The 22,522-nt window shown below is 54.7% G+C and overlaps 9 protein-coding genes across 19 annotated transcripts in view; 5 read left to right on the top strand and 4 right to left on the bottom strand.

The window, feature by feature from the left end:
* Nucleotides 1-22,522, bottom strand: part of LOC119843336 (butyrophilin subfamily 1 member A1-like) — a 1,931,986-nt gene that overhangs the window by 592,834 nt on the left and 1,316,630 nt on the right. The window lies entirely within an intron of this gene.
* LOC119843287 (zinc finger protein 850-like) overlaps nucleotides 1-22,522 on the top strand; it is a 1,467,609-nt gene that overhangs the window by 719,200 nt on the left and 725,887 nt on the right. The gene's annotated exons all lie outside the window — the stretch shown is intronic.
* LOC119843274 (zinc finger protein 850-like) overlaps nucleotides 1-22,522 on the bottom strand; it is a 1,382,451-nt gene that overhangs the window by 931,836 nt on the left and 428,093 nt on the right. Inside the window, exon 1 of one of the 2 annotated variants that reach the window (XM_043496611.1) lies at nucleotides 3,340-3,626. The exons of the other annotated variant lie outside the window; for it this stretch is intronic. Within the exon in view, the coding sequence (XP_043352546.1) occupies nucleotides 3,340-3,611 (272 nt within the window). The 5' untranslated portion in view covers nucleotides 3,612-3,626. Of the gene's footprint in view, nucleotides 1-3,339; nucleotides 3,627-22,522 lie in introns of those variants that run through there. 2 annotated transcript variants of the gene reach the window in all.
* Nucleotides 1-22,522, top strand: part of LOC119843356 (zinc finger protein RFP-like) — a 1,128,717-nt gene that overhangs the window by 695,298 nt on the left and 410,897 nt on the right. The gene's annotated exons all lie outside the window — the stretch shown is intronic.
* Nucleotides 1-22,522, top strand: part of LOC119843308 (butyrophilin subfamily 1 member A1-like) — a 910,188-nt gene that overhangs the window by 495,531 nt on the left and 392,135 nt on the right. The window lies entirely within an intron of this gene.
* LOC119843334 (E3 ubiquitin-protein ligase TRIM39-like) overlaps nucleotides 1-22,522 on the top strand; it is a 707,078-nt gene that overhangs the window by 392,358 nt on the left and 292,198 nt on the right.
* LOC119843309 (butyrophilin subfamily 1 member A1-like) overlaps nucleotides 1-22,522 on the bottom strand; it is an 845,206-nt gene that overhangs the window by 586,326 nt on the left and 236,358 nt on the right. The gene's annotated exons all lie outside the window — the stretch shown is intronic.
* LOC119843327 (E3 ubiquitin-protein ligase TRIM11-like) overlaps nucleotides 1-22,522 on the bottom strand; it is a 790,215-nt gene that overhangs the window by 620,493 nt on the left and 147,200 nt on the right.
* On the top strand, nucleotides 7,955-16,983 carry LOC119843284 (zinc finger protein 420-like). 4 transcript variants are annotated; one of them, XM_043496678.1, is made up of 5 exons: nucleotides 8,331-8,615; nucleotides 9,519-9,606; nucleotides 10,071-10,197; nucleotides 13,364-13,477; nucleotides 13,842-16,983. In XM_043496678.1, exons 2-5 carry the CDS (start codon nucleotides 9,550-9,552, stop codon nucleotides 15,782-15,784), a joined length of 2,241 nt encoding a protein of 746 aa, XP_043352613.1. In that variant the 5' UTR covers nucleotides 8,331-8,615; nucleotides 9,519-9,549; the 3' UTR covers nucleotides 15,785-16,983. The 4 variants fall into 4 exon arrangements, with proteins under 4 accessions (XP_043352614.1, XP_043352613.1, XP_043352615.1 ...); XM_043496680.1 differs by having other exon boundaries at nucleotides 8,343-8,700; XM_038372442.2 differs by having other exon boundaries at nucleotides 8,394-8,700; nucleotides 9,402-9,606.

Below are 22,522 nucleotides of genomic sequence, written 5' to 3'. Positions count from 1 at the left end.
GTCCCAATTTCAATGTGTCACAGGGGGTTTACACACCCTGTCCCCTCCCTCCTTCATCCTGTGTCTTTCCTGCTCCTCCCCATCTACAACACCCCCTCCTGCAACTCTCTGAAAATGCCCTACCTGATCTGCTTCCATCACAACCATTTCCCTTCCCTGTCTTCTGGAAGATGGGACAATCTGGAGCAAAATCTGGAGCAAAATGTGGACGTGATTCCTCAGCCTGTCAGGGTGAGAGGGGCAATGGGGGAGGTATCAGAAGGGGCTGGAGTCCATGTCACACCCCCTTTCCCTGGAGACAGACGCTCTGGACTCTGCCACGCTGGGAAAACCCTCAGTCTCTTTATTACAACACCGACCCGGCCCCTCCCACCAGCACGAACCCCCTGAGACTCTTTTAGACACTAGAAAAGAGCAGAATCAAAGGAGCCACTTTGGGGGATTCCCCCTGACATGTCCCACCAGCAGCCCGATGACTTGGCCAGGGCAGGAACTGGCTTTTCCTCTGTCAGCTCCTCCCCTTGTTCCCAGGAGAGTCAGGTTGCCCAGGGGTGCTGCAGGGAATGGATCTGGGCAGGGCTGGGAGCTGTGAACCTCCCTCCCCACTTCTTGCTTCTGCTGCCCCTTTCAGACTCACCATTCCCCTTCCTGTCCCTTCCCTCTTCCCTCTGCCTGGGAGAACTGGTGACTGTCCCGTTCCCATGGGCGTTTGCTCTCCAGGGTGAGCCGGGCTGCCACTGAGGACAGCAGCTCCAGGACCAGCAGACTCATGGGGAGCCCCTCCCCCTCTGGTACAAACTCACCAGCAGGTCCCTGAAAGGGGCCCTTTGTGCAGAGTCACTTTCAAGCCTGGTGCCAGCCTTTCCCTCCTCCCCCCCCAGTCTCTCCCCATCCCCTGCAGGCTCCGGCTCAGGAGTTGGTGTGGGAAAAGGTTGCCACAGGGGCTAGTTGCAATCACCAGGAGAAATCCCCATCTTGACCGGGCACAGAGAGGACTTTAATGAAGGTTTCTCCCCAGCACAGGGAACAGCAGCTGCTCAGTCTGGGCTCCAGGATCACAAGGGAGGAGGCAGCAGATTCTGACCCAGGAAGCTCAGCTAATTCCCGGGCGCTAATATTATGAGCAGAGAGACACAGACACCAACCTCCTCTGCCTTAGCAATAACCAGAGGCGCCCCCCATGACTGGGCCTCACTGAGCTGCCCCCGCAGATCCCAGGCACAGTTCAGCAGCTGCGGATTTCATTTGCCCATCAGGACTCACACCAGAACAGAACCAGAGAAACACTTTGAACTGGTATTTTTAATGGAACTGGAACCAGACTTAAACCAGCATTTTTCCTCTTACTCAGTGAATCTGAATTGACCTCAGGGGGAAATGGCTACCAGTTAAAATAAAGTTTCAGCAACATTTCAGCTCAGTATTTGACAAAATAAAATAAAATCTACTGTGGTCTCACTCATTATAAAATAAGACAACAAAACAACACCCAGGCATGTGATCGCTACCCGAACAGCCTGTCCCAGTAGAAGAAGAAGAGAATGGGGCAGCCCACAGGAGCAGGAAGGGAGGTGGGAGAGAAGAAGTGGGGGGCTCCCTGGTCCCAGAAATTAACATTAACTCTTCAAGCCCAAGGAAAAAGGCTGCTCAATTCTTCTTCCCCTTAGACAGGCCTCCTCTCAGCCATCCCCACCCCTTGGGGCAGTTCTTCCCTCCAAATGTCCCACCTGAGGCAGGCCCCATGCCCCAAATTCAGTTCCCCAGTGAAGCAAGCAACAAGGCTCACTCCCACCCCCTGCCCCCCTTCTGGGGCACAGAACCATATCGGGGTGTCTTGATCCAGAACTGAACACACTGACTGCCACCGAGTGAAACCAAATCCCAATTCCACTCCTTGCGCCTCGCAGTGACTCTGGTTGGACACCAAATCCTGCTCTGAAATCAGACCAGCCCCTGTTCAGTCCTGTCAACTCAGGAGCCAGACCCCACCAAATAAGGAGATTGTCTTTAAACACAAACATGAATTTGGGAGCAGGGTGTGTGTGTGCGGGGGGGGGAGGGGGAAGGGGTTCTGGGTGGACATTTCCCTTGTAAATGCTTGGCCCTGCGGGGAAAGTCTCCTGCCCGCCCCCTATCCCTAGACCTTTTCAAAGGCAAAAGGAGGACACATGCAGGAGCCTCAATCCCCTCTGTGACCTCGGCCCCCCCCTCTCCCTGGAGGCCGGACCCCCTGCTTCTCCTCTTCCCCCTGAGGCCTCACCTCCTGGCCAAGCCAGAAGCTAGAGCCGGACCATGGGGGGATTCCCGACCCTCCGCCCCCCTGTTCAGGGGTCGGGTGCGAGAGAACATCCCCCAGTGTATCCTCACACCCAGGACCCACAGGTCAGGGTAGGGGGAGGACCCTCAAAGCAGCCTGCGCTCCCCGGGGGGGGCTCTTATTATGGCCTGACCCTGGCTTCTAGCCAGGCCAGGAGGCGGGGCCTTGGGGAAAGAGGAGGAGTAAGGGGCGGGGCCTCACCTTAGCCCCGCCCACGGGGAACAGGCTGGCGCTGCTCCTGGGCCTTAGGCAGGGGCAGAGCCCTGGCCCAGGGAATCCCGGGCAAATGGTGTCCGGGAGTCATTCAGCCCGGGCCCGGGACTTGAACTCTGCACTTCAGGACTGTCCTGCCCAGTTCCGGAGGGACGGTCACCCAGCCCACCCAGGACCCACGGCTCAGGGTAGGGGGAGGACCCTCAAAGCAAATTGCCACTGGCCGCTGGGCAGGGCAGCCCCCTCACCCTTCCTTACCCCATGGGGTGGGGGAGCTACCCTGTATCGCTCCCCACCCCTCCGCCTTCTCCCTCCCCAGGCAGTCTCTCCCCTCCGAGCTCTCCCCTCCCCAGGCAGTCTCCTCTTGCTCTCACAGTCTCCCTCATCTCCCCCCTTTCCCTCCAAGAGCCCCCCCCCCCACTTCTTCCCTCTACTCCAGCCTCGTTCCCCTCAGCCCCAAATTCCCCCCTGCCTGGATCCCCCTGCAACACCCCATCCTCCCTTCAGTGCAACCACTGCTCCCACCCCAATCGCATCCTGCCCCTGCATCCCCTTCCTGCCCCCGGCCTCACACATCTCTGTTCTCCCCGGCAATTGTTCCTTGGCCACATCTCTTCAGCCCCCTCCCCCAGGTGTGGCTGTCCCAGCCCCCAGCAAGGCCCGGGCTGGCTCCCCCCGCCCCGCACACACCGGGAGCTGGCGGCAGCTTTCCGGGGCCCGGGGCAGGGAATCGCAGCCAGCTCCGCTCGGAGCAGCCTGGGGCCAAACCCCCCCCTGCAGCCCGGGGGGGGGTGACGGGTCTCTCTTACCTTCCCTCCGAGCGGGGCCCCCCTGGGGCAGGGGCCGAGCTGGGGGCTCTGCCCTGGGGGAGGCTCCCGGGGAGCCGCGGGAAGGGCCCGGCTGGAGATTCCCCTCTCCCGGCTGCAGCCAGGGCTCCGGGCTCCCAGCACCAGCCGCCGGGGCTCGGGGATCTCGCCGGGAGCCAGAGTCGCCGCAGCGGCTGCGAGTCACTTCCTGCGGCCGGGCCTGAGCCCCGCGATCCTCCCACCGAGCTGCTCCTGGGTCCTAGCGATAAACCCATCTAATGCAGCCCCCGTGCCCCACAACCTGCCTCCTGGGAGCCCCACCTCCCCTGGGCACGGGCAGCTTCTCTCAGCCTTATGTAGACATCGTACATAGAAGCCACAGGATCAATGGGGGGAGAGAAAGGAGACGTGCAGATCCCGGGAGGAGGGAGAAGGGGGTTTCTATGGAGACTCCAGGTTGTTCCAGAGAATCCAGGGGTGTCGGGGAGCAGGGGATACTCTGTGTGTGATTCACTCTGGTAACAGACGGGCACAGGGAGCAAGTGGTCAGAGCTGGTCTCTTGTCTCCACACCAGGCTCACTGGCTACCAGCCCTGGGCTGGAGTTACCAGCTCTGCTCCGCTGGCTCAGGTCATGGAGCTGTCAGAGTTTTGCCACTGGGTTCTGCTGGTTACCTGTAGGACCAGATGAACCTGCCCTGGGCTCTATTTAAACCCCCTCATGTTTTCCCCCCTCCCAGGGATCCCCTCTGCCCATCTCCCAGATGGCTCCCCTGTGTGGGCACTGACTGCAGCTCCCCGTCGGGCACCTGGATGTCTGCAGCGAAGCTCCTGTTGCTCTGGGTCAGGGACTGGTGCTCTGCCCACTCAGGTTTGTCACCTGTTTCCCCCTCATTGTTTCCCAATTGTCACCAAAATCATCTGCCTTTTCCTGATGGCCACCTAGAAAATCCCCTGAAATGTTGGAATTGATCAGATGCAGTCATCGAAACAGACCAGTGCCACCGAGTTAAGTGCAGGATCTCACTTTGCTAGGCCAAAAATAAATCAAGAGATTAGATAACAGTCTTAGGCTATGGCTACTGATGCAGCTGCACCACTGTAAGCTCTCTAGGGCAGGGGTTCTCACAACAAGTATTTGGTGGCCTCAGAGCATGGCCACCAACTCCCGCTGGTGGCCACTCTAATAATTTTTCCTAAAATATTTAATTCACTTTATGAAAAACAATAAATATGCATATATACATGTCCAAATCATTGTAGTTTATTTTGTAGGGTTTTTTTTTAGAGAATAATAAAAATAATATACAGTTGAGTTGCCTCTATTCTTTACTGGACCTACAGAGAATAGAAACACAGACTTTTAAAAGACTTGTTAGCTGGTAAGTCTGCTGCTGTGATAAGTGATGTTTGCATGTTTGTTACCTTCACGTTTCACAGCAACAGACTTGCTAGCGAGCTGGGAGGCAGCGAAAAGTGATTAACAAACATATGAGTATCACTTTTCACAGCAGACTTACTCAGACCCAGCAAGCTGGGGGACAAATTAAGCCCAGGATGGGAAGTGAGTAGGGTGTCAGTGGGGACCAACAGCGGTGGAGGTGGTGGTGAGCCTGGGACTTAAAGCCTTGCAGCTGAGGTCCAGAGCCTGCTGCTGCATGGCCAGAACCCAGGGCAGGAGGAGACAGTGTGGGGCAGGAGAGATGGGGAGAGGGGGTTGAGCCCAGGGCCAGAGCCTGACCCTGAAGCCCCATAGCTGGAGCCTGCCACTCACCACTACAGGGCTGAAGCCGGAAACCCAAGCCCCACGGCCCCCAACAAGATGGGGAACTCACACTGGCTTCCTGCTCCTCCAGCATTTGTGGCTCCAGAAGGCTTTGCCCCCTTCCCCCCGCAAATTACCACCCAGGAGGTTGTGTCCCCAAGAAAAGCCCCTGGTCACCGCATGTGTCCATGGTGGCCACATTTGAGAAATGCTGCTCTTGTGTACCTGCTCTAAGCCAGCGGGAGAGCTAATTAATCCACCCCCAATGAGGTTCAACAAGGACAAGTGCAGAGTCCTGCACTTAGGACGGAAGAATCCCATGCACCGCTACAGACTAGGGACCGAATGGCTAAGCAGCAGTTCTGCAGAAAAGGACCTAGGGGTTACAGTGGACGAGAAGCTGGATATGAGTCAACAGTGTGCCCTTGTTGCCAAGAAGGCTAACAACATTCTGGGCTGTGTAAGTAGGGGCATTGCCAGCAGATTGAGGGACGTGATCGTTCCTCTCTATTCGACATTGGTGAGGCCTCATCTGGAGTACTGTGTCCAGTTTTGGGCCCCACACTACAAGAAGGATGTGGAAAAATTGGAAAGCTTCCAACAGAGGGCAACAAAAATGATCAGGAGACTGGAGCACATGACTTATGAGGAGATGGTGAAGGAACTGGGATTGTTTAGTCTGCAGAAGAGAAGAATGAGGGGGGATTTGATAGCTGTTTTCAACTACCTGAAAGGGGGTTCCAAAGAGGATGGATCTACAGTTTTCAGTGGTAGCAGATGACAGAACAAGGAATAATGGGCCCAAGTTGCAGTGTGGGAGGTTTAGGTTGGATATTAGGAAAAACTTTTTCACTAGGAGGGTGGTGAAGCACTGGGATGTGTTACCTAGGGAGGTGGTGACATCTCCTTTCTTAGAGGTTTTTAAGGTCAGGCTTGACAAAGCCCTGGCTGGGATGATTTAGTTGGGGATCGGTCCTGCTCTGAGCAGGGGGTTGGACTAGATGACCTCCTGAGGTACCTTCCAACTCTGATATTCTAAGATTCTATGATTGTGCAGGGAGCACTAGGTGATCAACTCAGGCTTTGTGATTTTCTAGACATCTCAAATTTGGCCTTTGCATCACCAAAGTCCATTTGCTGAGCCAGGCCTTAGTGGCCGCCATCAACTGGCTCTTTGCTCTATAAACATGCACAGACCTGGTTGAACCAGATGCATCTACCCATGGGTCCCCTATTTCCCCTTATAATTTTCCAATTTTCACCCAAATCATCCACCATCTCCATATGGCTGCCTAAGACATTCCCTGAAATTTTTGAATTGATTAGATGCAGCAACCTGCACCATTTCCTGTGGTGGGTCAGCTGCTGGACACAGGCAGAAGAAGGGTTAAAGCAGCCTTGGAGAATCTGTGCAGAACCCAACCAGGAAAGGGCTTATTGAGCGAGCCAATCAAGGGAAGGCTTGTTGCAGCAGCAGCCAATCAGAGCCAGCAAGGGCCATATATAAAGGGCTGCTCAGGCGCATAAAAGGCAGTCTCTCTCTGGAGGATGAGGAAGAAGGATTAGGTATCCAAGGATATGCCTACACTGGAAGTTTCTGTGCAATAAATTATGCTACTTTTATTAAAGCATTGGATTTAAACTGCTGTTGTGTGTCCCTGCTGTGTTTCTTGTGAGGTTGGAGTGTACCTACATAAGTAGCTCTTGCAAGGGCAAAGAGAATAGTGCATTGGGGGGTGGATATGAGGGGTTTTGCTTAACCCACCCCTGGGCTCTATCTGGACCAGAGGTACCCAGTGGTAAAGCTCTGATGGCTTGATGACCCGAGCAAGGGGAGCAGAGCTGGGAGCTCATGCCCAGGGTTGGTAGCACATGAGTGGGGTGTAGAGACAAGAGACCAGCTCTGACCAACTGCTCCCTGTGCCCGTCTGTTACCAGAGCAAATCATACACAGAGTATTCCAGGCTCCCTGGATCCTCTGGAACAACCCTGAGTCTCCCTAGAAACTCCCCTTCTCCCCCCTCCCCAGGATCTGCACATCTCCTTTCTGTCTCACCCATTGATCCTGTGCTTTCTGTGCAGGACATCTACATAGCTATGGGAGAAGCTGCCTGTGCCCAGGAGAGGTGGGGCCCCCAGGAGGCACCCCACATCACCTCTGTCTTCCTGATATTGGGGACTTTCTGGAACAATCCCCAGTCTCCATAGAAGGCCCCCTTGTCCCCCGCCCCCTTGTCTCCCACCCCCCAGGATGATGGAAGTCTCCGTCCTCCCACTGATCCTGTGGCTTTTCTGCACAATGCCCCCAACTGTGCCCAGGGGAAGTGGGGCCCCAGGAGACAGGGTCTGCGGCATGGCGGCTGCATGCGATGGGTTTGATCGCTAGGACCCAGGAGCGGCTGGGGGGAGCGATCGCGGGGCTCAGGCCCGGCCGCAGCAAGTGACTCGCAGCCGCTGCGGCGACTCTGGCTCCCGGCGAGATCCCCGAGCCCCGGCGGCTGGTGCTGGGAGCCCGGAGCCCTGGCTGCAGCCGGGAGAGGGGAATCTCCAGCCGGGCCCTTCCCGGGCAGAGCCCCCAGCCCGGCCAGGGCCCCCTTCCCGGCCCGGCCCGGCCCCGGCCCCGGGGGGCCCCGCTTGGAGGGAAGGTGAGAGAGACTCTCTCTCCCCCGCGTCACCCCCGGGCTGCAGGGGAAGGAGGCTAAAGGGGGGCAGGCGGGGGAAACAGGGATGTGTGAGAGGCCGGGAGGATGGGGATAGGGATGCAGGGGGCAGGATGGGATTGGGGAGGGGTGGCTGAAGGGAGGATAGGGCGCTGCAGGGGAGTTAGGGGGCTAGGGAAGAATTATTAGGGAAGGGAGAGCCAGGGATACTAGGCAGCTCCCCCGCGCCATGGGGGGTGAGGGGGATTCCCCTCCCAGCTGCTAGTGGGGATTTTTTTCTCCTAGAAATGGTCAAAAAACGCATGGGGGTGCGTTGGCTGGCGAACAACCCCTCAGGGCTCAGAAGCTATAAGGCAAATCTGCACAGGCAGCCCCCACTCTTCTGTGCAACCCCGCTTATTATTAGATTAAAAATTAAAAAAAAAGACCGATTCCTGATTTTGGGGTCTGTTTCCTGAGTGTTTGGGGCTGCCCAGGGCCCTGGTCTGATTTCCGGGCAGGATTCAGATCTTGGCCACACCGATGTGAAACTGGAGTCACTGCTGACGCTGGCAGGGGGTGAGTGCGGATAGGCCAATGGGATCAGCCTCTGCCTGCCTGTCCCTGGGGGCTGCAGGGGCGGGATCGGGAGGCTCAGGCATTAGCTGTTGCAACCAGAGGGCTCCGGTTCTGGCTAAGGGAGGAGGAGGGTGGATCGGTCCGTCTGTCTGTCCGTCCCTGTTATTACAGCCCTGGGGTTGAGTTCCCTGGGTCAGAAGCTGCTGCCTCCTCCATTTTCAGCTGCGAGCCCAGACTGAGCAGCAGAGTCAGTGCCTGGGAGAGATCTTCATTAAAGCCCCTCTGTGCCCAGTCCAGGTGGGCACTTTCAGCAGTAGCTGGAACCAGCTCCTGGGGCAGCCCCAGGCTCTGCTGACACCAGCCCCTGAGCCGGAGCTGGCAGGTGAGGAGAGAGACCAGGGGGTAAGGGGTGGTCCTGGGCAGGAAAGTGAGTCTGCACAAAGGGCCCCTTTCAGGAACCTGCTGGTGAGTTTTGTACTGGATAGGAGTGGGGTATGTGGGGGTTGCGGGGGGAGCTCTCCATGTGTCTGTGAGTCCCAAAACTGCTGCCCTCAGTGACACAGTGAGATTCAAACCCCAGTTAGTTGTTCCAGGAGCAGATCTGTCTACCGGAGAGCAAACACCCATGTAAATGGGGCAGTCACTAGTTCTCCCAGGCAGTGGGGAGGGAAAGAGGGAAGGGGACAGAAAGAGAGAGTGGAGGGACTGAAAGGGGCAGCAGGAGCAGGAATTGGGGAGGGAGGTTCCCAGCTCCTAGACCTGTACAGATCCATTCCCTGCTTCACCCCTGGGCAGAGTGACACTCCTGGGAACATGGTGAGAGAGAGAGAGGAAAAGCCAGTTCATCTCTCTTGAATCACTGGGCTGCTCGGAGAGTGAGGGGACATGCTGCCTTTGGGGACAGTGTCACCGGGAATCTCCCTAAGAGGCTCCTTTGATTCTGCTCTTTTTCCAGCATTGGGCTCAGACACTCTGTTACAGAGAGAGTTTAAAAGTGCCCCAGTGAGTTTAGTTCTGCTGAGATGGGCCTGGCCTGGCCTGGCCTGGCCTGGCTGGTAATAAATTAACTGGGTTTCTTCCCAGCGTGGCAGAGTCCAGAGCATCTGTCTGCAGGGAGAGAGCCTGGGGGTAATCAGGGTGTGACATGGTCTCAAGCCCCTTTGGACTCCCCCTCCCGAATTGCTCATCTCACCCTGGCAGGCTGAGGAATCACATCCACGTTTGTCTCCAGATGGTCCCATCTTCCAGGGGACAGGGAAGGGAAATGGCTGTGATGGAGCCAGCTCAGGTAGGGGATTTTCAGGGGGGTTGTTGTAGAGGGGGAGGGGCAGAAAAGACACAGAGGGAGGCAGGGAGGGGACAGGGTGTGATAAACCTGCTGGGACACATTCAATCCGGGCCTGATTTTCTGAACAGGCCCATTGGTGTGGGGTGGGGAGGGAAGTTCCCCCATTTTTGAATCTGAACACAACCCCCCTGGGCAGGGCTGGGATAACTGACCAGACTCCCAGTGCTGGAGCTTCCCATATCAGCCTGTGCCTGATAAAGGTTTGTGGTAAATGAGAATAACCTGCTCTACTCCATGTGCTGGGGGGGACAAGGAGCTCTCACCTTTTCCCCACCCCCTGAAGCCTCCTGGCTACTCTGAGCAGGGTGGGGGTGGAATTCTGCTTCTTCAGGTCTCCTCGCTGATGAATAGGGGAATCGTTGCTGGGGCAGAAGGTACTGAGTGGGGGATTCTTGTTGTTTCAGATACTGGTGACCTTCGAGGAGGTGGCTGTGTATTTCACACAGGGGCAGGGGGCTCTGCTGGATCCCGCTCAGAGAGCTCTCTACAGGGACGTCATGGAAGAGAATTACGAGACAGTGACCTCGCTGGGTAAGGGATTCCCGTGCCTTTGCTTATTAGAAGCTGTGGGGTCTGCATATCTGACTGCCCGGATGGATTAGGAAGGAATGGGTTGCAAAGTGAAGTGATTCTAAACCAGAGGCCCGGGACCCCCTGGGGGACCATGAGCAGGTTTCAGGGGGCCGCCAAGCAGGGCCAGCATTAGATTTGCTGGTGCCTAGGGAAGAAAGTGGAAGCCCTACTGCATGGGGCTGAAGCCCAGGGCTGAAGTTAAAGCCTGAGCAACTTAGCTTTGCTGGACCCCATGTTCCATGGGACCCTGGGTAATTGCCCTGCTCCCTATCCCCTAACACTGGCCCTGGCTTTTATATGCAGAAAAACAGTTGGTTTGGCAGAGGTGAGCTGAGGAGTTTTTATAGCATGTTGGGGTGGGGGGGGGAGGCTGAGAGAGAAAAAGGCTGAGAACCCCTGGCATCATGGGCAGTGTGTAATGTAGGCAAGGGAAGGCTGTGCCTACCTAAATAGCCATGGGTGGCCCCACTCATGCTCTGCATCCTCCTACCTGCAGTGCAGCTACTAGGCCCCACCCAGGCAGGCTACTCTCTAGGGAGCCTGCTGGGACCGCCCAGTATTGGGGCTGTGCCACCCAGCACTCCTGCACGCCAGGCCATCGTTCCACCCGCCGTATCCTCTGGGATGGTTGGAAGGGCCACGCACCGCCCGCTGCCCACCTGTTGCTCAGGGGGATAGGGATAGGGAGTGAGGTGGCTTGTCTTGGTGCTGCTGGCCAACGCCCGGCGCTGGGGCTGGCCTGCTGCTTGAGGGAGCCGGCAGACCAGCCCGGTTCTGGGGCCGGCCTGACTCTTGGGGGGGGCCAGTGGCTCAACTCGCCGCTGGGGCTGGGGCTGTGGCCAATGGGAGCTGCGGGGGCGGTGCTTGCAGAGAGGGGCAGCGTGCCGAGCCACGTGCTGCCTGCCCCCTCCCAGGGGCCACAGGGCACGTTGGCCCCTTCCAGGAGTGGTGTGGGGCTGGGGTAGGCAGGGAGCCTGCCTTAGCAGTAAGTGCTGCCCAGCGGCAGGCCGCACCCCAAACTCCAGTACTGAGTCCATTCCCTGAGCCGGCACCCCAAACCTCCTGCTGCACCCCAAAGCCCAGCCCTGATCCCCCTCTCAGAGCCAGCACCCCAAACCAGCTCTCAGCCCCCTCCTGGAGCCTGTACCCGAAGCCCCTCCTGCACCTCAGCCCCAGCCATGACCCCCTTCCCAGAGCCAGCACCCCCACTCCCTCTTACACCCCAACATTCTTCCCCAGCCCTGACCCCCCTCCCAGAGCCAGCACGCTGTACCCCAACACTTCCCCAACCCAGAGCTTCCTCCCAGAGCCTGCACCTCAACACTGTGCCCCAAACCAGAGCCCCCTCCTGCACTCCAACTCCAGACTCAGCCCAGAGCCCCTTCCCATGCTGCAAACCCCTTGGCTCCAGCCCAGAGCCCACACTCCCTCTCAAACCCCAATTCCTACCCCAGCCCGGTGAAAGTGAGCGAGGGTGGGGGAGAGCGAGTGACGAGGCGGGGGGAATGGAGTGAGTGGGACAGGGCTTTGGGGAAGGGACAGAGCAGATCCTGGGTTGCCCTTAAATTCAAAAGGTGATCTTGGGAGTAAAAAGGTTGGAGATCACTGCCCTAGTGCTTACTACTTATGAGTCAAAGGGAGTACTCTGAAGAGCCAGAACTAGACCAGATAGAAAAGATCTGGCCTTAATGGTTTTCAATACCTCTCCCCAAACAAATGTGAAAGCTTAATGGAAATCACTTGTCTGGAATCCAAGTGATTTCCATTAAGAGAGGCATCTCTCCTGGCCACTGCAACCCAGGATAGAAAATACAAAAGTGATACTGCAAATCAAACTTTAAAGCTGTAATACATGTTCCAGGCAAAGCTAAATCCAAACATTTTAAACAGCTGGTGGAAGTAGCATTAATTAACCTATGTACCAGTTAAGTAATTCTGAAATGGCATCCAATGCAAAAGCTAGGCATAACTAATACATTGTCACTTTTCAGAGTAGCAGCCGTGTTAGTCTGTATTCGCAAAAAGAAAAGGAGTACTTGTGGCACCTTAGAGACTAACAAATTTATTAGAGCATAAGCTTTCGTGAGCTACAGCTCACTTCATCGGATGCATCCGATGAAGTGAGCTGTAGCTCACGAAAGCTTATGCTCTAATAAATTTGTTAGTCTCTAAGGTGCCACAAGTACTCATTGTCACTTTTGTGATTTATAAAAAAAGTTATTAAATGTGATTTTTAATGACCATTTTGCAGAGGAGAAGAGATGATTTATTTGGATTCTTTTAAAAAAACTAACTCCAGGAAGCAGTAACAGTATTTTTTTCTCCAGCAGAAGTCTCTCCCCACCCCTACAGTCCAGTGAATGCTGGGAGAGACTGAGAATCGGACTCTCTCCTCCTCTCTCCCTGCCGCCGCAGCCCAGCTGGAGCTGCAGAGAGGCAGCCACTGGGGAAAGTTGCGTCTCTGCTCGGCTGCCGCACGCAGCCCAGCTGGGGGTGGGAGTCCTGAGACACACCAAACTTAGTTTCTATACTCCCACCCACTCCCTGTTTCCCCACACCTACCCCCTATTTTCCTCACCTTCCACATCCTCTCTCCAGGGTCCAGGAGGCACCTAATTAGCAGGGTCACACCTGAACGGCTCCACTAATTAGGTGTGTGGCCCTTCATTGCCTCATGCATGGCTCCGCAGGCACGCAGCTTAGAGGGAAATATGGTTGCCGGGCAGCGTGGCCCCAGCCCCCCCGGAGCGCCAGGTTGTTGGGCAGCGCAGCTCCATCTTTCCCAGCCCCGGAGCGCTGGGAGGCTGGGCAGCAATGGAAGAGCCAGCCGCCTGCAGAGCAGGAAGCAGGAGGGGGACTGGGGGCGGAATGTGGGGGGGGCCACACCTGGCTGTTTGGGGAGGCTCAGCCTCCCCCTGCCTCTAATATCCGCTGCCCATGCCTGAGACCTCCTAGTAAGAATATAACAACACCTCCCCACCACCAGATCTCTGCTGCTCCCAAAGGGTCTGAGTTACCACAGTCCCATGTAGGATCAGGTTAAACTCGGGGAATGTTCCTTGTGACAAATACTCTACCAATGCTCCATGCGCCCTGACCTTGCCTGATTTCACCCCCTGTGCAGGATTCTCCAGTCCCAAACCGGACCTGATCGCCCGGCTGGAACGAGGGGAAGAGCCGTGGGTCCTGGATCTCCAGGCCACTAAGGAAAGAGAGAGCCCAAGAGGCACCCACACAGGTGAGGAGTCAGGGAAACTGAGGCAGAAACATCTGGTGAGAAAAGGAAAAAGCAGGGACTCCCAAAATGTGCTGTGAGCAAAAGCTGTCAGTTCTGCCCCATCTCACTCAGGTCAGGGCTGCAGTCAGCCCGTGTCATATTATGAAGGCAAATATCAGTCACGGCTTCCCACCCATCCTGTTAGCTGTCAGGATTTTCCTCCCTGACTTTACTTCCCTGGGAGTGTTTGGGTGGTATATGGCAGCAGAATCCAATGTCTCCAGCTCCCCAACAGTTACTGTGTTGTATTTTCCCTCTTTGTTATTTCCCTTTCTGTCCTTTCTCCCGGCACACGCAATGACTGTCTGGATTCTCTCTCCCCCAGGTGATAGGACAGTGAGTGAGAACAAGGAGGAGAATCAGCAGGAGGAAGGTTCTGGGAAAGTGGAATCGCAGGAGATGGCTTTGAGAAGAGCTGAAGGAAATTTTTCCCAGTGCTTGGAACAGGGAAATGCCTGGGGAGATCAACACAGATCAGAGATGCAGCTGGAAAACTATCCCAGGAAGAAAATAGATGAATCTATTGAACGTGGCGGAGGATGCAAGGATCCCAAGGAAACTACAATCCAGCAGACAAGTCACAGTGAAGAGAAACCCTACAAATGCCTTGAGTGTGGGAAAAGATTCCGTTTCAGTGCAAACCTTATTAGCCATGGGAGAACCCACACAGGAGAGAAGCCCTATAAATGCGTAGACTGTGGGAAAAGCTTCAGTGAGAAGCCATGTCTTATTATACACCAGAGTCTGCACACAGGAGAGAGACCCTATAAATGCTTTGAGTGTGGGAAAAGTTTCCGTTTGAAATCAACCCTTTATACACATCAGAAAACCCACACAGGAGAGAAACCCCATAAATGCCTGGAGTGTGGGAAAACTTTCAGTTTCAAATCTACTCTTATTACACATCAGAAAACCCACACAGGAGAGAAACCCTATAAATGCCTGGACTGTGGGAAAACTTTCAGTCGGCGCTCACACCTTACTCTACATGGGCGAATCCACACGGGAGAGAGACCCTATAAATGTCTCGAGTGTGGGAAAAGTTTCAGTGTGAAATCAACCCTTCATACACATCAGAAAACCCATACAGGAGAGAAACCCCATAAATGCCTAGACTGTGGGAAAACTTTCAGTCGGCGGTCACACCTTACTCTACATGGGCGAATCCACACGGGAGAGAGACCCTATAAATGCCTCGAATGTGGGAAAAGTTTCAGTTTGAAATCAACCCTTAATACACATCAGAAAACCCACACAGGAGAGAGACCCCATAAATGTTTGGACTGCGGGAAAAGCTTCAGTCAGCACTCACATCTTACTAATCATAGGAAAATCCACACTGCAGAGAGACCATATAAATGCCTTAAGTGTGGGAAAAGCTTCATTCAGCACTCAAACTTTATTAGACATCCATGTCTGAAGACAAGAGAGAGACGCCATAAATGCCTTCAGTGTGAGAGAGTTTTTATTACTGCATCACAGCTTGTTAGACATGAGAGAACCCACACGGGAGAGAAACTGCATAAATGCTTGGATTGTGGGAAAACTTTCGGTCAGATCTCATATTTTATTAAACATAGGAGAATCCACACAGGAGAGAGACCTTATAAATGCCTTGAGTGTGGGAAAAGTTTTATGGAAAGTTCATCCCTTATGAAACATGGACGAATTCACACAGGAGAAAGACCGTATAAATGCCTCGAGTGTGGGAAAAGTTTTATGGAGAGTTCATACCTTACAAAACATGGGAAAATACACACTGGAGAAAGGCCCTATAAATGCCTCAACTGTGGGAAAGGTTTTATCACAAACTCAGCGCTTACTAACCATAGGAGAATTCACACGGGAGAAAGACCCTATAAATGCCTCGACTGTGGGAAAAGTTTTATGGAAAGTTCATCCCTTACTAAACATGGGAGAGTCCACACAGGAGAAAGACCCTATAAATGTGTTGAGTGTGGGAAAAGTTTCAGTTTGAAATCAACCCTTAATACACATCAGAAAACCCATACGGGAGAGAAACCCCATAAATGTCTGGACTGTGGGAAAACTTTCAGTCGGCGCTCACACCTTACTCTACATGGAAGAATCCACACGAGGGAGAGACCTTATAAATGCCTTGACTGTGGGAAAAGCTTCAGTAAGAGCTCAGAGCTCACCAAACATCAGAAATCTGCAAGGGAGAGAGACCCTATAAATAGCTTGTCTGCAGGAAAAGATTCAGTTTTACTTCACACTTCAGTGACCCGCACAGCAGAGAGACCTTGAACGTCTGGGAAGGTTCATTTGGTGCTCCTGGAGTATCAGCATCTGCAAATCCACACAGCAAAGAAACCTCTGAGATTTTCTCAGTGTGGAAAATGCTCCAAATGGCGCTAACACCATATTGGACATCAGAGACTCCTCCACACAGCAGGGAAATTCTCTCAAGGCCCTGACTAGGGCCGGCCATGGTGACAAACCCATTTCCTCGTTCCCTCACACATCAGGGGTGTTTGGCTCCCAAGGATCCACCTGCCCATCGCTGGGGTGAGGATCCAGCTGCAACCAGTCAGTGAACATCTGGCTCTGCCTGGTCTATGCAAACCCCAGGCAGAGGAGAAGCCCCCATCAGCCCCTCTTCCCTGGCTGCTGAGCTGATGGGTCACAGGCGGTGGAAGGGGGAGAGAGAGAGAGAGAGAAACTCTTCCAGCTGGTCCCTCTGCATGGCTGAAGTCCCCCCCCCTTCTCCTTCCAGCTGGGATCCCCTTGCCATGGAGATGAGAAGAAGGACACTTGGCCCAGGCCCGACCTTCACTCTAGACACCTGTCCCCACCCCCTATCTTCCATGACCCCTGGGCTGGGCTCCCCCACTGACCTGGAGCTGTTCCCTGGAAGGGGAGTGTCCCTGGGGCTGATAACTCCTCCTCTCCCTGAATCCCCCAGGGTGCTGGGCTCAGGGGGATCAAATATTGAGGGACCAGGCTGATGGGTTAGGGGGAGGAAACTGGGTGTTGAATGGTTGTGGCTGGTGGAGCTGGGAAGTAGGGGGAGCTGGGTGCTGGGGTATCGAGAGTTTGAGGATGATGGGATAAGAGGTGAGGAAGAGCCCAGGGATAGAGAGGTGCTGCCTCTCCTCACTCACCCCTTCTGCCCCCTCTCTCTGTCCCCGCTGCATTCAGACAGCACCACTGAGAGGGGCTGATTTCCACAGGCCTTTTGTGGGACACCTGGAGATCTCACCTCCGCCTGTGTAGCATCATTCTTTGAAGTTCTCTCTGTGGTCAGAAATGTGGTTGGGATTAGTCAGAGCATTTCTGTATCCCTCCACCAGGTTTCCTGGTGTAAACTGTCTGACACTGGCAGAGCAGGTGCCAGTTCATGCCAGAGCCCTAGATCAATTCATTTGTGTATTAGGATAGGATAGATCAATGTGATTGTTAAATGTATAGGTGTGTATTTGGCGTTTAAACTTCATGACAACTAATAGGATGTTACTTGCATTTTTTTCACTTAACTATATCTTGTTATAATTTAGTAGCCAACATTTGCATTGTGTATACCCCTGTAACAAAATAACCCATCAAACGAGGAGGAAGCCTTGTGGAATGAAAATGAAGAACATTAACAGAAAAGAGCTAATTTCATAGCAAGTGGGCGTTGTGCGTGAGACTTGGAGGTCAAAGTCTCAAAATGCGTTCCTCACTCTCTGCCATGAGAGGAAAAGTCCACGTGGGTAGTGACCCTGTCAGCCTGTTTTCTCTAAGAGGAAGCCATTAGTATGGATTCAAGGAAAGGTCCTTCTTCTCCAGGCTGTCCGGATTCTTACAGGGACGTGTGCAAGGTAGAAAGTGGAGCTCCCCAGGGACAATTTAGGTCAGGGGTGGGCAAACTTTTTGGCCTGAGGGCCACATCAGGGTTCCAAAACTGTATGGAGGGCTAGGTAGGGAAGGCTGTGCCTCCCCAAACAACCTGGCCCCCTGCCCCTTATCCACCCCCTCCCACTTCCTGCCCCCTGATTGCCCCCCTCAGAACTCCTGACCCATCCAACCATCCCCCCTGCTCCTTGTCCCCTGACCACCCCTTCCTGGGACCTCCTGCCCCTATCCAACCCCCCTGTCCCCTGACTGCCCCAACCCCTATCCACACCCCTGCCCCCCAACAGGCCTCCCAGGACCCCTGACCCATCCAACCTCCCCCACCACCACTTCTTGTCCCCTGACCACTCCCTATCCAACCCTCCCTGTCCCCTGACCGCCCCCTCCCGGGACCGCACCCCCTATATAAGCTCCCCGCTCCCTGTCTCCTGACCGTCCCCCCCGAACCTCCACCCCATCCAAACCCTCCCTGTCCCCTGACTGCCACAATGAACCTCCTGCCCCTTATCCTCTGCAGAGGTAAGATGAAAGATAAAGGCAAGGCAGACTTGCTCTGGGATGGTAATGCACAGTGAGGTCACCCCGACTCTGTGACAGGCTCCTCAAACTTTCTGTAGAGATAAAACTCTCTGAAATCTTATGCCCCGCTCCCTGACCCCAGTACAAATCAGGAACAGTCTGACCGGGCTCATCCTCCTCTCCCTCATCCCAGTGCTAGTCAGGAGTAATTCCAGTGGGGTCACGTGCCCTGTCTACACCAGTGTGAAGCTGTTGTGAGAGGACAATCAGACTACTTGGCCTGTAGGTCTGTTTGCAATCTATGGGGTGGGCCTCCCAAGGGAGGCACAGGAATGTGTCAAGGGAGGCGTGACCTGTGTGGGGTTTTTTTTTGTGTTTTTTTTTTTTTTTAAAGTAGCTTTGGCTGGAGGATTGGGGCACCTCACAGACTGCCAGAAGCAAGGGCGGGAGTAGCTGATCCCACCAGCCTAGGTCGTCTAGGGGAAACTTGTGCAGCATGTCCTTCAGGGTACGGTTAAACCATTCCACCAAGCCATCGGTTTGCGGGTGCTAGGTGGAGGTGCGCAACTGCTTAATCCCCAGGAGGTCGCACACCTGCTGCAGCAGCCGGGAAGTGAACTTGGTGCCCTGGTCAGTGAGGATTTCCCAGGACATGTCCACGTGGGCGAAGACCTTCTCGAGTTCATCAGCGATGGTTCGGGTGGTGATGCTCTATAGCGGGACTGCTGCGGGGAACCGGGTGGCATAATCCACAATGACCAGCACGTACTGAAACCCAGCAATGCTTTTCAGAAGGGGGCCCACCAAATCCATGGCTACTCACTTGAACGGCGTTTCTACAATGGGCATGTGAATCAATGGGGCCTCGGGCATCCATGGGGGAGCAACTAGCTGACATTCCAGGCAGGAACTACAGTAGTTCCTCACCACCTGGTGCAGACCGGGCCAGAAGAACTGCATCAAAATTCGGGCAACGGTCTTTTCATGTCCCAAGTGCCCTGCAGTTGGGATGTCATAGGTGAGTTTCATTACGGCTCGTTGATGACATCGAGGTACGAGCAGTTGGGTCTGGAGCTCTCTGGTGCAGGAGTCTCATTCCACCCAAGAGAGATGGTCATAGCGCAACTCGAAACGGGGCCACCGCTTTGCCCGAGACTGATTGATCAGGGTCCCATCGACGGCCGCTAGCTGCTCATATGCTCGACTGAGGATGGGGTCCTCCCTTTGGTCCCTGCAAAAGTCGGTGCTAACTGTGGATTCAATGGTGGTCCTTCCTGTCTGTTGGGGTCTAGTTCCTCCCCCTCCTCCAAACGGGTCTAGGGGCAGCCCCTTTCCACTGCTAGGGTGACCTCAGGGCCTCTCTTGGCATTCGAGCGAAGGACCTCTGGGAACTCGGGCCAATCACGTCCCAAGGTCACTGGGTAGGCTAGTCGAGGAGCCAGGCCGACCACTGCATGACCCTATCCATGGTTAGCTGGACTCGGGCACTTGGGTAGAGCCATACATCACCATGGATGCATTGCAGGTGAATCATCCCCAGGTGTGGGTCAGGCGGGAGACCTAAGATTTGGTGGATTAGTATCTGGCCGCAGCCTGAATCAATCAGGAGCAGGGTTGGGCAATCCCCGATGACTACTAGCACCGTAATCTTGGTGGGGTGCAGCCATCGGGCACGGATTTCTCCTGTGCAAATGTGACCGAAGCTGGAGTCCATCTCGGTGCAGTCACATTGCAGGTGTCCATATTTCCCGCAGGAGAAACAGGGTCCGAGCTCTGGACGCCCAGGCTGGGCCGACATTCCCACGGGGCCCCTTGGTGGGCTTTGATTGGTCCACCTGGCTCAGGGGTTGCTGGGGCTTGTCAAACCAGCACCTCGGGAAGTCCAAACCACAGTTCCTAGCCCCACGAAGGTTTCGCAGTTCGGTCCGAGCACTCCCCTTCTTCTCTAGGTTAGGGCGCCTGGGTGGGTGGGCTCAAATCGCTGGTCCCCCTGGGGTTTCAACCATGAGAAAATCCTCCATCAGAGTGATGGCAGTGGCCAGCGTCGCAGGCCGATGGCGGAGGAACCAGGCCCTTCCTCATAGCTGGAGAATATGGACAAATTGTTCCATAACTTGCTCAGTGAGCTCGTCTGCGGTTCACCTCTCAGTGTCTAGCCACCACTTGCATGCCTCCCTAAGGTCCAGGGCCACCAACTGTGGTCGGGCGCCTGTAGGGTAGGTCAGACTCTGGAACCGCTGCCAGAAGGTTTCTGGGCTGATGTCCAAGGCATCCAGAATTGCTTCCTTTACCCGGTTGTAGTCCCGTGCCTTCTCTGTCGATAACCCGTATTACACAGTTTGGGCAGTCCTGGTCAGACACAGAGCCAGGAGGGTGGCCCATTGGTCTTGGACCCACTCCACAACTCATGCCACCCTCTCAAAGGTCACAAGGAAGGCCTCGGGGCCATCTTGGTCACCCAGATCAGCGGGGCTACACTGGACGTCCCAGCGGCATCTCCCGGCTGGGGTTCCACAGGACAGGGGAGCAGAGTCACCAGCTGCTGCAGGCATTGTTGCTGGTGGTCCCAGTTCTGGTGCCCCAGCTCCAAAATCAGCTGTTGCTGCTGTGCCCCTAACTGCTGCACCAGCTGCTGTTGGAGATGGGCTGCCTGCTGCTGGCTCACGGACAGGAATTTAATGAGCTTGTCCATATCCATGGTCATCCTGGGCAAGTTCCTCCTCCGATCCCTTCTCACAGCGATCAGGGGACCGCTGCCCACATTCTCCACCACGTGTAGAGGGGTTTGGCCAGGGCCTGTCCCTCTCCGGGGCGGCGGGGGCCCACACCGCCTCGGTACTTCCTTCCAGTTGCGACGGGGAATTAGCCTGGCCGCGGGAATCTCTCGCCATGGCAGCAGTAGAGGCAAACACAGACAGTTATTCACGCATGGCCCGTGGTCAGCAGGCAAGAGTGAGTCACGGGCTCAGGTCCTCAGGCAGGGGCTGAGCAAACAATTATATAATTAGCAGGCCCCGGCCCTGGGTCACAACAGGACAGCAAAGAGTCAATGGCTCGGGACCTCAGGCAGAGGCTGAGCAAAGGCAGGTAAACAATAAGCCCAGGCTCTTGGCTCAGTGGGGCCTGGGAGAGGGGGAGACTGCCACCCACAAGCTGGGTGGCAGGGGGGACGCAGGCCCACCCACTCCACCACGTCCCAGCCTGGGGGCCTAGCAACGGCAGAAGACCAGCTGCTGAGTGAGTCGGGGGGGATCCTGGCTTCAACACACTGACATAGGCTTTGGCAGTGCTGCAGCCAGACTAGGGTCGGCTGCCCGTGGGCTACTTCTGAACTTCCCCTCTAGAGGTACCTGGTTCTGGACGCAAAAAGAAAAGGAGTACCCGTGGCACCTTAGAGACTAACAAATGTATTAGAGCATAAGCTTTCGTGAGCTACAGCTCACTTCATCGGATGCATTTGGTGGGAGGGGGGTCCAGCACCATGGGATCTTCAGGGAAACTGGCAAGGGGCAGGCTTGGCAGCTCCTCCGGGCTCTGGTCAGGTGGGCCAGCCTTCTGGTCTGCTGCTGATTGCCGGGGTCTCCCAACCAGGAGCTAGGCCGCAGGCATCTAGCCTCTCCAGCAGCTGCTCCTTTAGTGAGCTCTGGGGTTGGGCTTTTATACTTCCTGTCCTGCACCTTGACCTCTAGGGGCCGGGTGCAGGATTCGCTGGCTCCACCTACTTTGGTGTCCAGAGATGCTCGTCCCTCTCCGGGGCGGAGGGGAACCACACTGTCTTTCAAATGTATATGAATCCACTGGCCTTGCTTTGAAAAGATTTCAGATGAAAAAAAATTGTTAGGAAGTTTAAATAGTCCTATAAGCTTAGGCAGCTTGTTGGGGAGACAATGTTGTTGGAACGTGAATGTCTCCATGTCAATTCTTTAAGTAAGCAGTCTGTGACTCAGGTAGTGAGGAAAGATCAGGTTACTGGTTTTTCAGAGCTGAACAGCCCTATAACTGAATCCACAAGGATGCAGGGGAGAGCAGGTAAACTCTCATCTCTAAACAATTTGAATATGACCTGTAGTCTTGTAGTGGACTTGACATCTGATTCCATGTGGAAGCAGAGGTTGGTAATGGAAGGACAAAAGAACCTTGAGTCTAACATGCTAGTGAAAATGGATGGTATCTCTTTAAGACAGAATCCGGCCTTGGAATTGGTAATGCTTGAGGATCGGAAAACTAGTAAACAGGCTAGTGTCTGTGTTGATGCAAATTACCAGACTGACTGGGGGGAGAAAGACTTGCCCACGGCCATTAGCAAAGAGGATTCACCCAGCCAGCCAATGGATTTTGTTACACAAAAGAGTTCAAATTTTGACCCTTGGGAACAGGGAGAAAGGGAAAAAGTTTATGTGCTAATGAAAGCCACAGGTTACCCTAATATGCCAAAACCCACTGGTATTGAGCCAAGGCATAACAAAACTGATTGTGAATATACACTTGTAATAATTTGATGTTAATCCTAATGCTAACTTTTCTGACTGTGGTGCTGATACCAAGAATTGTAAAAATGTACAACGTGCAGGGGTCTTCTGGAAAAACCCTTGAACCTGTTAGGAGTGATACATAAGATCACATGTTATA

This window comes from Dermochelys coriacea, chromosome 14 (genome assembly GCF_009764565.3).
Source record: "Dermochelys coriacea isolate rDerCor1 chromosome 14, rDerCor1.pri.v4, whole genome shotgun sequence".
In the NCBI taxonomy this organism is placed as follows: Eukaryota; Metazoa; Chordata; order Testudines; family Dermochelyidae; genus Dermochelys; species Dermochelys coriacea.
Note: the sequence above shows the minus strand (reverse complement) of the source record. Positions and strands in the feature narration are given on the sequence as shown.

Coding starts and splice junctions, on each gene's coding strand:
- LOC119843284 (XM_043496679.1), top strand. CDS start 9,463: ATGGTCTCAAGCCCCTTTGGACTCCCCCTCCCGAATTGCTCATCTCAC. Junction 10,198..13,363: donor CGAGACAGTGACCTCGCTGG/GTAAGGGATTCC, acceptor CCCCCTGTGCAG/GATTCTCCAGTCCCAAACCG. Junction 13,478..13,841: donor CCCAAGAGGCACCCACACAG/GTGAGGAGTCAG, acceptor TCTCTCCCCCAG/GTGATAGGACAGTGAGTGAG.